The following is a 13985-nucleotide window of genomic DNA, read 5'->3' on the forward strand; positions in this document are numbered from 1 at the left end:
ACAGGCCACTATTTTAGATGCCATCATTATAGTAATGTACATGTAATGTGGTTCTGTGCTATTTGCGGAGAAAATGAATGGAGAAGAAGTGATTTATTGGTAATCGTACTGTCCTTGAGAACCATATCTAAGTGGCAGATCCATGTGATCTCATTGGCAAGTCACTTATATCCTTGTGCCTCTTGGGTAACATTAAAATGAGAATGCAAGCTCTTCAGAGCAGGGACCTGGGTACTAGCAGAGCCTCAACTCCAGTCCTCAAACCCCCCAAGAGGCAGGTTTTCAGGATACCTCTGCTTCAGCCACCGATAGAGCCACCTCTGCTGAAGCAGGGATATCCTAACAAAACTGACCTGTTGGGGGGTCTTGAGGACTGGAGTTGAGCACCCCTGCATTATGGCATCTTCATGATCCATTCTTATTAGCTCTACTTAGATATTTTCAGTGACAAAAGGCCATATTTACAATGTTGAGCCCTTAATATATTATTAGCGCCACGTACACCTGTAGCCCAAGTTATTGCACCTGCTGGGGTGTTCCCATCAGTGAAACACTGCGTTAGCCGCGCCACTTTTTTGCGTGCGGCTCATTTAAAACAATGACCGCTTCTCCCCTTGGTGTGTTGTGTATGTCTCACTGCAACATGCCGGCAGGATTAATAACGTTGGCTACAACTGTACCACATTTTCAGGTAAAAACTTAATTAACTAATATATTAAGTTCAATAATGATAATAAGCCCAAATGTTTCCCTGCATTCCCAATGAGCTTTTATCAAACATATTTTAGGAATTACTAATAAATGTCATCTCATCTCCCAGGTAAACCATACAGCAGTAAATAATGAATCGTATCTAGAACGACTGACACGTTTGGAAGGTGACAAGGAGTCTCTAATATTACAGGTATGTACAGTATATTTAAAGCATGAAGAAAGTATACTAGCAGAGCCGCCAACAGCTTTCCGGGGGCCCAGGACTAGAGTTTCCACCAGGGCCCCCTGTCTGCGGCCTTGCGAACCCCCTCCCCTCTTTTTTATTACACTCCCTTCTCTAATACACCTCCTCACTCTCTCACCCCTCTATTTCTCTCCACATCCCCCTCCCCCCTTGTCTTTCTCTCCCACTCTCTTGCACACCAATCTCTCCTCTGTTCCTCTCTTGCACCCCCACCTTCCCCATCCCTCTCTTGCTACCCTTCTTCCCTTCCCATCCCTCTTGCTCACTCACTTCCCCTCTCTTGCTCACTTATTCCCCCTCTTTCTTCAATCTCACATCACCTCCTCCCTGTCTTACACCCCTCTCACTCTCACTCCCCCCACACTCAATTTCCTTCTCCCGCTCAATACCCCCCATCCCTTCCTCTCACTCAATACCCCCTCTCCCCTCAACACACTCAATAACCCCTCTCCCATCAACACACTCAATACCCCCTCTCCCCTCAACACACTCAATACCCCCTCTCCCCTCAACACACTCAATACCCCCTCTCCCCTCAACACACTCAATATCCCCTCAACACACTCAATACCACCTCTCCCCTCAACACTCAATACCCCCTCTACCCTCAACACACTCAATACCCCCCTCCCCTCAACACATTCAATACCCCCTCTCAACACACTCAATACCCCCTCTCCTCCCAACACACTCAATACCCACCTCCCCTCAACACACTCAATACCCACCTCCCCTCAACACACTCAATACCACCTCTCCCCTCAACACACTCAATACCCCCTCTCTGCTCAACACACTCAATACCCCCTCTCCCCTCAACACACTCAATACCCCCTCTCCCCTCAACACACTCAATACCCCCCTCCCCTCAACACACTCAATACCCCCCTCCCCTCAACACACTCAATACCCCCTCTCCTCTCCACACACTCAATACCCACCTACCCTCAACACACTCAATACCATCTCTCCCCTCAACACACTCAATACCCCCTCTCCCTTCAACATACTCAATACCCCCTCTCCCCTCAACACACTCAATACCCCCTCTCCCCTCAACACACTCAATACCCCCTCTCCCCTCAACACACTCTAACCCCTAAAGTTAACCCCCTGCTCTAGCTGAAAACCCCTCTAAAGTTAGCCCCCTATCCTAACCGCTAAAACCCCTAAAGTTAGCCCCCTATCCTAACCACTAAAACCCCTAAAGTTAACCCCCACCCTAACTGCTAAAACCCCTAAAGTTAGCCCCCTGCCCTAAAACGTACCTTCTTGTTGAAGTGGCTGGGGGTGGAGGGTCCCCCTGTGGTTAAACGCCGGCGAAGAGTTGGTAGTGGGGGGACGGCCGCAGCCAAATGACCTATTCCGACTTGGGGGGCCATCAATACATTGCTGAGCCCTATAGTATTTAATACGCTTGAATGACCCATAATACCCTTTGTCATGTCTACGTTTGCTTCCATAACGTCCATACATGATTACCTCCTTCATGGTGTTCTGTTTATAATTCTGCCACTGTTATATATAATTTTTTTTAAAAAGTGTGTGTGTAAATTGTATGCTAATTGAAAAGAGGTCATCAAAAATCAAACTGTGTTATTGTACTGGAAAGATTAAAAAGTAGATGTAGTTCTTAAACCCCAGGGGTATTTCTGCACTATTCCCGGTTCTGAGTGTGGGCATTCTATCTTCTGAGACTCTGTTTGGGGTTTGGGTCTCTTTGTTAAGATATTAAACACATCTTAAATTGTGACACAACTGGTGGAAAAAAGTAAAGGAGAAGTTTTAAAGCTATATATCTCATTATTTTCAACTGGAACATGGGTTCTTTTTCCGTTCCAGTTACGTAGCCTAATTAACTAAGCTTCACAAGTAGATCTTGCTAGAGCTATTCACTTCAGTACATAGTAATCTGGAGGCAACCAACTACAGTAGATGTTAGTTTATGATTGGCTGACTAATGGCCACTCCGATATCAGTCTGAAAAATAGACTGTAGTAATCGGGCCATTCATCCCACTTCGCTCCTGCCTCCTTTGTGCCTGAAAACCATTGACAGCAATATGGTTTATTCTTTAATAAATGTGAAAACAGGTTTTTTTTTTTAACCTTATTATCTTTTTCAAATAATATGGACATTAGTAATGTTGGTAGTAATCTTCGACTGAGCCACCTGTGCTGAAGCAGGGATATCCTGAAAACCTGACCTGTTGGTGGCCCTTGAGGACTGGAGTTGGCCGCCCCAGATCACGAGGGATATTGCTGGAAAAAGTACCAACCTAAATCCAAATGATAATTGCTTGATACCACATTTGATGTTTATTGAGCTTAACAGTTTAATTTCTGCTGATGTCCATTTTGCTTCAGTACATTTGTATTTCCCTTTCATGCAGTAACTTGCAAAGCTTGGAGAGTTTTTGGGAATAGAATTTGGTAAGTGCTTAAACATGCCCTTAACACATCACATTTCTGTCACCGCTTCCGTATGCATTAAGGATAGGTAAGGCTATGGGTGGCTTGGTTAGCTCGCAGAAGAACAGTTGATTGTTTTCCCGCATTAAGGAGAGTGTTGAAAGAGCAGTAAGGACTATCGTGGGTCCGGATTGCTTAACGTCTGTGAGAAAACAGAGGTTGTGAAATAGTCTTCTTGTGGCAAGACTTGACACAACATTCACAGTGCCATCCAAACAAAGTAGTGACATGAAAAGGTAAGAATGTATGTTATTATTGTCCTCTGTTGTTAAGGAAAACAAACAGTGTTGATTGTTCTGCTTTTAGTTTACAAGGCTTGGTGTAAGAGTATGATGTGCTTTGTTTATGATACGTGTGTTCTTCTGGTAGGTGAGTGTCCTCACTGACCAGGTGGAGGTTCAAGGGGATAAGATCCGGGACCTGGAATCCTGTGTGGAGGATCACCATCTGAAACTTAATGCTACTGAAGAAATGCTCCAGCAGGTAGGAACACGGACTGTGTTGGGTACAAGAAGGGGGAACTTTGTGTAACGCTCAATCACAACTTTCAGTCCCACACATTTAATACTTTTGGCTGTAACATAGATTAACCATTCTCTGCATGTAATAAGCTGCCCTCGTCTTTCTGGGTAAACCTGGAATTACATACATTACTGCAGGGGTGGCCAACTCCAGTCCTCAGAGGCCACCAACTGGCCAGGAAAGGATATCCCTGCTTCAGCACAGCTGGCTCAGTAAATGACTGAGCCACTGATTTAGCCACCTGTGCTGAAGCAGGGATATCACTAATACCTGGTCTGACGGGGGCTCTTGAGGACTGGAGTTGGCCACCCCTGCAGTACATGAGTGCACGAGGATTGAAATACGTGCAAGGAAAAGAAATGGGATTTTAAAGCATTTCTTTTTGTGTTTAAAAATGTAATTGTCAGACATTTTAACTTTTCATTTATTCTCAGACGACCATTACAAAAAAATATATATATCCATGTTTGCTATTTTTTAAATGTAAATAAATGGTATTTATGTTTCGGATGGTGCTGTCATTCCGTATAAAAGAGTTGTCACTCGGGAAGTAAGTTTCGTCTCATGTTGGCTGCATATTTTGAACTTCTGTATTGTTGTTGCAAATGGAAACTTATGCCCAAGGTCCTGTGTGCTGTTTGTGAAGGTGAGATTGCAGGAAGGCTGCCTGTAGTGTAATGGGACAACCTGCTGAGCAGGTTACATGCAGAGCAAACTTTAATGTCTTTAATAGTTCAGTGATATTTTTCTCTCTCTCAATGCTTCATATGGTAACTGATTAGACTTATGCGCTGACCCGTGCTGATGCGCGCTTACGCTCGGCACTGAGCCCCTGCAGCCGCAATGAGAGCGGCTTTAGCAGGGGCTCGCTTCCGCAAGCGTGCGGAAGCGTAAGTCTTAGCAAAATGTTAAATTTTCGCGCTCATGTGAGCGCAGGGCTGGTCACGTGAGCGGTTCGCCCAATGAGGCCGAACCAGCTCCATGACATCACTGGCCCTCCCCCTGACACGCCCCCGGACGGCGCGCGGTCTAAGGCCAGGGAAAGCACCCGCTTTTCCTCAGCCTCAGCGCGCCTCCGCCCAGCATCACTCACCATGGACGCAGCCTTACTGTTACATAGAGAGAGAGAGAAGAAAAGAAAAAAAAAACCAGAGAACTGAACTTCTAAATTATTCAGGAACAATGTTGTATTTTGTTTTCCCTCACATTCTTTCACACAAGGATTTATGTATAAAGAGAAAAATGATTACAGCGCCAAAATACACAATCTATAGTTGGGTCTAAAGTGCAATATATATAAAATAGAGTAAAACCCCAAATATATGTTAGCTTGCATTTGAATGTTTTCCACAGACCACAGGGCATAAATACTGCAGCATAATAATCTTAAGGCCCTATTCAATATACAGGCAGTCCTCCTTTATCCAACAGAATCCGTTCTGTAAGTAGCGTTGGATAGTGAAACCATTGTAAAGTGAATCCCATGTTAATCAGTGGCGGTGAGCGTTGGATAACGTATTCCGGCATCGAAAAACGGCCCTTAGGAAGTGTTGGATATGCCATTCGTTGTAAAGTGAAACGTTGGATAACGAAGAATACCTGTACTGGGAATAGGCAACTTTGGCTGTTTTTGTGCAGAAAGAGAGATAGAGCCCTCTCTATTATTCAATAAAGGGTGAAAAGGCAACCGAAATCAGTCCAAGCAAAAATATGGAGCGTTTTTTGGGAGGCCCAATTTGAAAGTCTGCATGAAAATGAGTAATTTTGCCGAAATTACTCACTGATGATATGCAGTATACGCAAAGGCCATGGCCCACGAAACAGTGGTTCGTATGAACGGGAGCTGAGGCGGGCTAAAGCTTAGCACCCTTTAGTGGATCTGGGCCAAAGTGCTGAGAAAGGCAATCACAGCCCTCTGATTTGCAATTTTTTTTTGGGGGGGGCTACTCTAGGGTTCTGAGCAGGCGAATTTGGAAGCTAACACCCACTCCCACCCACTCCCTCTATCCCCATCCCAGCACATCTAACCCCCTTGCATCCAACAATAGCTACCAGCCAAACATGGCTAATAGGTCTGTAGGCCATTGCAATACATATTTTTTTTAAATATATATCCTACACAATTAATTTAAATAAAGTGGTCATTGAGTTTTAGTGAGGCTACCTAGGAATGAAATGAAGGACTTAATTATGAAATGTTTAATCAGAATGAAAAAAGGAAGTACAATGTGTACACACGTGGCAACGCAGTGATACATTTACTAAACAACTACAAATTGGGAATTGTTCTTGGATTTTGGGTGCATGAAACATATTCTTTGTTATAAATCATGCCAAGGTTACTGTATGCATATGTGCTGGGCCGCCTACAGGGCGAAGAGCTGGGACAACTGTCCCGGCTGCTGGGGGCATGGCAGTGGAACTTGGGTCCGCTAGCGGTCCGGCCCAACGTCTGTGCTTGGCTGCCTGTTGGCTGTCGGGCCCCAGCTCTCCTCGGTTGGCAGCACCGGCCTTCATACCAAGCCTCTCCCCCTGCGTACTGCTCGGCACCTGAAAGTACCATATTCTCTAATGTCGCTGCGTGAGAATACGTCTCCTGCCACTTGAATTGATTCACCTCCGGAGGCTTTAACCCACTCTTAAAGCACTGATATCTGGAAAAGACAAAATGGCGGACGAGCTCGGAGGAGGCAGTAATTGAGTCAGACAACCAGTGAAGCTTTGTCAAAAACTGTTCTCCTGTTTATTAAAGAACAACTTCTGTATCCGCCAGCGGGATCGGCACCAGAGACCAACCCACAAGATGTTGTATGTGGTGAGGAAGGGGGCTTATTAGGCGTAGGGTGGATTGAGTGTGAGGAGGGGGGATTTGGGAGTGAGATTTCAGAGGAGGGGGGGATTAAGTGAGCGTTGAGCAGTGGTGTGAGGGGGAGTAGTTAGGGTGATAGGGGGAGTGTGAGAGGGGGGGAGAGAAATATAGGGGGTGAGAGGGGGGGGAGTATAAGAGAAAGAGGAAGGGCCTCACAATGCCCCCGACTTGGGGGGGGCCCTAGTGGAAAGTCTAGTCCTGCACCCCGGGAAAGCCATCGGTGGCCCTGCATGGACCATGTAACTGAACATGAATGTCTGTCTCAGTGAACTTGTGTTAACTTCTTTCCTGTTGCTCAATAGGGTCAAAGGGCACTGTACTCCCATGGAAATATTACAGAGATCAGTCTACTTGTGGTCAAGCTTTGCTTTTTGTTATGAAAATATGTGCTTTTTTATTTATATTGGCTGATGGACACTTCTGTTTGACAAAGTAGATTATCTGTTCGATGTGTTTTCAAAAACAACAAAAAAATATCTTTACATTAAAACTTAAATATGATGCACTTGGACTATTTGCTATGTATTTCATATTCTCCACCAGATTAAATGACCCTAATTGATACTCCTTTTAGTGATTACATTTTTGCAGCTGTTCTTGAAAACAGGAGGAATATTGTAATCATTTGTCCATTTTTTAAGTTCCTAACCTACTGTGACTTATTCTTTTCATACAAACCTTTTCCCGGGGAATGTAAACCTTGCTTGGTATTCAGTGGAAAGAAGTGCTGCTACAAAACTAATCAAATGCCGTTTGGGCTGCAAATTGGAGATCTTTCTTATAACTTTGTTGTAAGAAAATGACTTGGCTTGGGCACAGTCTTTTAAACATCCTAAAATGTGTGTGTTTGTATGTATATAGTGTACTCCGCGCTTTACGGATGGTTTTAATGACCTTTTATTGATACGTGTTTGTGCTATTTTAAAATACCCAACGTTGGCTAGTGTGTAAATGTGGAGACTTGTATTCTTTAAAGAGAATGGAATGCAGATATGTCCAACATCATTCAAGAGATGGTTTCACTCTGGTTTAATCAGAGGAAGTTCTATAAATTGAGACAGAAAATGTATATATATGTAATAATCTGCCCACTTTAAATGCAGTGAAACCAAACAATAGAACTGTACATTAATATTGATTATTCAGTTTAGGTGTTAGAATTACAGTAGACGTCATGTTAAGTTTGTTCTCCTCTTTCACTGTTCTGTATGTATGAAATCCCGTAGTATTCTGCCCGATGTGCCAAGCCAAACTACTTTATCACTTAGTGACATTCAGAGGCTGAACGGAAGTACAGTAATACAGCATTGTATCATTGTGTAGTGGCTCTAAAAGAGAACAACTGTAATTTACCGAATTACAACACTTTTTAGCCCCAGATTTTGATCACAAGTGTTTAATAGCTAAAAATATTTCCCCTTTCCCGTGGTGCATTGGGCTGTTTGTACAGAACAGAGCGTTCTGACGTGTACACTTCCAAGTACATTGTATCACATTGCATGGCAGCAGTAACCTCAATCTGCAAACACTTCTTGTTTCTTTTTGTATACATTGTAGGTAGCAATGACATCAGAAGCAAATGTATTCCTACTGGAGAGCCAATTTATTAGTACATAGCGATGGTATATACAGTATGTGGTATATGGCAGGGGTGCGCAAACTTTTCTGTTCGTGCCCCCCTGTCTGCTCTCGCCCAACCTACTCTCTGGCTTTCACGGCGTCATATGACGTCACAACGTCATGTGGCGTTGCCATTTGATGACGCCACGTTGTCATGGCGACGTGTTGCAGAAGAGCCGGCTGAGAGCAGGTAAGAGAAATTACAGAGGCCTCGCACCTCCCCCGGCATTTAATTTAAATGCCTTGAGGAAGAGCGCAGGGCTTCTGTAACCGCCGCGCCTCCCGTAGTAAATCCCGCGCCCCCATGTTTGTGCACACCTGGTATATGGAATAACTATGGTATACTTCATGTAAGAATACATATTTATGAGTACACCTGTGATATCACAAATTATAGGCTAAAGCAGTAAAATTCCGGGCATTACTGAAATCCCTGCTCTCTGATTGGTTAAAATTCCGGACATTATCCAATCAGTAATGCTTGGAATTTTTGCTGTTTACAATGTGTTGATTTCCAATTTGTTTATTTCCAGCCAATCAGCTTTCAGAATAGCTCTGAGACAGGGCAGGGGATTGGTCAGAAGGCAGGAACAGCTCTGAGACAGGGCAGGGGATTGGTCAGGAAGTGTCAGCCACGGGTCGACTCCTCCCCCTCCCTCCATGAACAGAACTGACTGAGCAGATTCAGTTGATTTGGAGAGGGAGAGAAGGAGTGGGGGAGAGACTGCAAAGTAAATAAGTGGCTGCAGTTTCTGTCTAGTGTGTGTCAGTAGCAGTATCTATGGGTGTAGCAGCAGCAGTGTTTTTGTGTGTGTGTGTGTGTGTGTGTGTGTGTGTGTGTGTGTGTGTGTGTGTGTGTGTGTGTGTGTGTGTGTGTGTGTGTGTGTGTGTGTGTGTGTGTGTGTGTGTAGAGCTGCTGTGTGTGTGTGTGTGTGTGTGTGTGTGTGTGTGTGTGTGTGTGTGTGTGTGTGTGTAGAGCTGCTGTGTGTGTGTGTGTATAGAGCTCCAGAGTGTGTGTGTGTAGCTGGTGTGTGTGTCAGTGTCAGCAGCAGTGTTTATCGGTGTAGCAGCAGCAGTGTGTGTGTGTATGTGTGTGTGTGCTGTGTTGTGTGTGTAGCAGCAGCAGCAGAGTTTGTCTGTGTGTGTGTGTGTGTGTTGAGCTGCTGTGTTGTGTGTTTTGAGCTGCAGTGTGTGTGTGTCAGTGTCAGCAGCAGTGTTTATCGGTGTAGCAGCAGCAGTGTGTGTGTGTGTGTGTGTGTGTGTGTGGTGTTCTGTTGTGTTATATGTGTGTGTAGCAGCAGCAGAGTTTGTGTGTAGCAGCAGTTTGTGTTTGTGTGTGTGTGTGTGTGTGTGTGTGTGTGTGTGTGTGTGTGTGTGTGTGTGTGTGTGTGTGTGTGTGTGTGTGTGTGTGTGTGTGTGTGTGTGTACACAGAGGGAACGGCAGTGTGTGGATATAGATCGCTGCAGTGTAAGCGTATATCGAGGTGGTTTAATGTATTTACCATTTTATTTTAATACAGAATTCTATATAACTATTCAAAAGTGTCTATTATTTATGAAAAAAAGCCTACATTTAGCCTATAATAGTAATAATCCCCTCAGAACAGGGCATTACTGGCCAATAATGCCCTGGCTGGGTTAAAGTCCCTCGGCTTCGCCTCGGGCCTTCAACTCTTCCAGCCAGGGCATTATTGGCCAGTAATGCCCTGTTCTTCAGGGATTATTACTTAAATAATGCTTTGTGAACTCATTATAAACATGCTTCACTGATATATTTTGTTTTCGATGTTTGGAAGGTATGACAACTAAAAACATGGCACATGCATGATGTTAAAGCATAAATTCCCTATACTCTTGCTCTTTGTGTGTGTTTATTCATATATATTATTCAAACTTGGTGTCCTCCGGAGCTGAACCATGTTATTTTTGGTCTGTAAAAAGTCAGTTTACAAAGTGGGCGGGATTGCTGCTTTAACTGCAGTATAATGGTTTTCAAGGGAAGCTCAAAGGTTGTAATATATAATTAAACACTTTAATCACAGATATTAACTTGATCAGTCCTTATATAGGCAGCTGGTGCTGGACTCGTCAAAAATCTGGTCACTGCAAAATGTTTTTGTTCATTTGTGGGATTGCCACATATTTCACAGCAGTCAAATTGGAGCCGAAATACAGACCTGCAATTAAACTTGAACTAGCAAATTACTGTATCACATAACAATGCAAAAGTAACACTAAAAAGAACATCTTAGAATCTGGAGCCTCGTGTAAGGAAGGAGCCGGAATAACTGGCATATTTTCTTGCTGATGAAACACACATTGGATTTTGTAAAGCCTGTGTGCTCTAAAAATATCAGCACTGCATCTGATCAGTGAGTTCAAGCAGTTGTATTGGCATCAAAAACTTCTCCACTTGGCAGGCTAAAAAGGGTTACATGTGGAGTCAACTTTCTCATTGTTCATTACACCTAGTGTTAAATTCTGTCTGTGCTGCACGTGTGTGTCTCTTTTTGCAGTGCACTCCGCTGCAAGTATAATTTTGTACGCTGTTTTGGTTATGATCGGGGATGAATAAGCAAGCCTGAGATCTCCTTTGCTCGTTTATTTAAGGGTTCCTAGCTATTAATTATCTCTGTATTGCTGCGCCTAGTAAAAGTGGCTGGTGTTCCTGTTTTCAATGTTACTGGCTGCAGTCCTGCAGGGCAGTGGCTGCTACTGTCTTCAGAACATTTAGAGCGGTCACACATACAGCGTGTACCCGTTCTGCCGGAGAGAAAGATGCATCAGATTTCAAGGCATCTTTGAATTCTTCGGTAGTCACTACTTGTTGCTGCATTTCTCTTCCAAGGTAGGTCTGTTTAACCCTGAGGCCCCCCCTATTCAGCCCCCGTGGAGTGGCTTCCCAACGCTGCACACGAGGTCCGCTCCATTCAAATGAATGGGACTAATCTTCTACTGGGCTGGGAGGCGGTTTTCACAGCATATCACATAGGGCTTGGTGTCTGCGTGGGTTTTAGTGGCGGAGAATGCTGTGCTACTGATCTTCTCTATTTTAAAGGGTTCTTGTTTAACCCCTTTTGTTAAAAACAGGCCTTAGGCAAAACAATGAGGTAAAATGTGTAAGGGTGTATCAATTTATAGTTGTATCCTGTTTAAAACCATTGCAAAATATAAATAATGTATACCACAATTTGAGTATCTTATCTGTGTGCAAGTTTTCAAATGATAAGAGTGTATAGTGTCTGTAATGAGTGATGCAGAGTAACATTCCCAAGTTTTTATTGGACTTCTGGGTTTCATTATGAACTCGAAAATGACTTGCAAACCAAAAACATATTTCAAACAATCTTTTTTTTCTGTGTATTATGGGGTTTGATGCTCCTAAGACAGTTGTGAAGTCTGTGTTTGTTGTACCTTGTATATCTACTTTATACGGTTGTAGATTTATTCTGGATGGATTTCAATTGAATCATGTACAGTATCGATAACAAAGCAGTTGTAGGCCACCAAGGAGCAGCTCAGCTTTACAGTGCGGATCATTTCGGAGTTTATTTCTAAATATGATAACTAGAAATCACACGTGGCTAAGTCTTAAGCTTTTTTAAAAGGACACAAATAACATCAGTTTGGATGGTGAAAAAATAACGCAAAGCATGTTTAATGGGTTTATTTCAAGTGTGAGTACGTTATGTTGTATCAGCCAATGATGTGTTAAGGCGAAGGTCCTAGATGTACGACTTTGACAGTTTCTGGTTTCCCTTGTGGTCTCTTGTGCTTGTGTTTCATGGGTGTATATTTAATTGCACTATTTGGCATACCATGTGTGTAATGCAGGAGCGCACACATGGGGTGGCAGCGTTTTCGTGGTTGTTGGCTGCTACAGTAATGAACAATTTACTGCAGCAATCCTTTTATTGGGTATTGCAAAAATGTTACTCCTGCTAGGAAACATCTGTTTAATTAAGTAGTAGAGAGTTGCAACAAATCTAATTGTCAGGGGCCAGTGAAGCATTTCTGCTCTTGGCCCTCCCACTTTGTCTCAATGGCAGGTACGGGACTGTCCATGTAATGATATTCAGTATTTCCATCATCAGGAGTAAGGTACAGATAACCGTAAATATGTCACAGTAAACATGATTAGCAGTTTATGTTGACCTGTAACTTACAGTAAAAATGATTCTCTGCCCTAGTGGACTGGAGTCAAATTCTAGCTTTTTTGCTGCAGATGTGTAATAACATAAGACAAAGATACCCAATGCTACATCCAATGTGACAAAATACTTCGTTAAATACTTCAATGTTCGTATTCTTATGCGTGAGGGTCATTTAGTTAAACCCTTTGGCCAAAGCGTTATAAGCCTGCAGCCACTTCACGGCATGACCAGTATGCAGCCACGTCACGGCATGACCAGTATGCAGCCACGTCACGGCATGACCAGTATGCAGCCACGTCACGGCATGACCAGTATGCAGCCACGTCACGGCATGACCACTATGCAGCCACGTCACGGCATGACCAGTATGCAGGTCCTAACACTACCTGTCTTTTGGCACAAGTATATATATATATGATGTGGTGGGTTCTGGTGTTAGAGCTTGCTGGAACTGTGGGGTTATGCAATAACATACAGTAAGCAGGAGTACGGACCGATGGGTTCATCTTATTTTCTGATTGGTTAATACTTAAAAGGTGTGTTCAACTTTGCAAAGTATACTTTCATTTCCATGGAGAATAAATTGTGGTCAGATGGTGAAAGTGGTATTCCTATGCCTCCAAATAAATCCTGTTTAACTCTAATGCCTCTAGTCACAAAAAGCCGCAGTTTGTGACTATGCACCATGCTAAACGTGGACCTTTCACACACAGGTGAAAAGCCACCTTCCATGGGAGAAAGGTTCAAATTACTTAAAGCTGTGTTACCCAGAAACTTTATGGATATGTGTTTTTTTTTTGTTTTTTTTGCAGGAGCTTCTAAGCCGCTCATCACTTGAAACCCAGAAACTGGACCTGATGGCTGAGCTTTCTGACCTAAAGATAAAGTTGGTTAGCCTCGAAAAGGAGTACGATGATTGTGAGGAAAATCGCAATAAGGCAGAGGTTGGTTTCATGTCCTGGCATACATACATATTCATACATATATCTGCCAAGTGCCATAATTTACTGAGTTTTACAAGCCATCTATATTACATTTAATCAGCTGAAAGTGGCATGCAAAGGCCCGCGTGTGTGCTCATATCTATTCCCAGAACTTTCCTTAAGCGGGCCCTTTGTTCCAGTTTTCTGGGAGCCAGCTTCTTTTCCATTTACTAATCCCCAAACTATTCAGTTGACTTAATTACAAGAAAGGGAAAGCAACTGTTGTGCTGGTTTATTTTGTTAAGTCAAAGAATGCACTAAAATAATTTGCAAGGAATTTCAAATATTATAGTTCTGTAGCTCGCTGCTTTAGAAAGCGTGCATCCCCCAATAACTACACCTTCCTTAAACAATGACTTTTTCTTGTGATTTTTAAGGGAATCGTGAAATGACTGAATCATTGTTTTT

General features: G+C 43.3%; 1 protein-coding gene across 20 annotated transcripts in view; it reads left to right on the forward strand.

Moving 5' to 3' along the window:
- Positions 1 to 13985, forward strand: part of PPFIBP2 (PPFIB scaffold protein 2) — a 123997-nt gene that overhangs the window by 67076 nt on the left and 42936 nt on the right. For 18 of the 20 annotated variants that reach the window (XM_075567391.1, XM_075567381.1, XM_075567393.1 and 15 more), the window contains 3 exons: positions 821 to 904; positions 3799 to 3912; positions 13407 to 13538. In XM_075567391.1, the coding sequence (XP_075423506.1) occupies positions 821 to 904; positions 3799 to 3912; positions 13407 to 13538 (330 nt within the window). Of the gene's footprint in view, positions 1 to 820; positions 905 to 3258; positions 3666 to 3798; positions 3913 to 11144; positions 11289 to 13406; positions 13539 to 13985 lie in introns of those variants that run through there. The other 2 variants (XM_075567397.1, XM_075567398.1) reach the window with 2 other exon arrangements.

The sequence above is a fragment of the Ascaphus truei genome, chromosome 12, assembly GCF_040206685.1.
Source record: "Ascaphus truei isolate aAscTru1 chromosome 12, aAscTru1.hap1, whole genome shotgun sequence".
In the NCBI taxonomy this organism is placed as follows: Eukaryota; Metazoa; Chordata; class Amphibia; order Anura; family Ascaphidae; genus Ascaphus; species Ascaphus truei.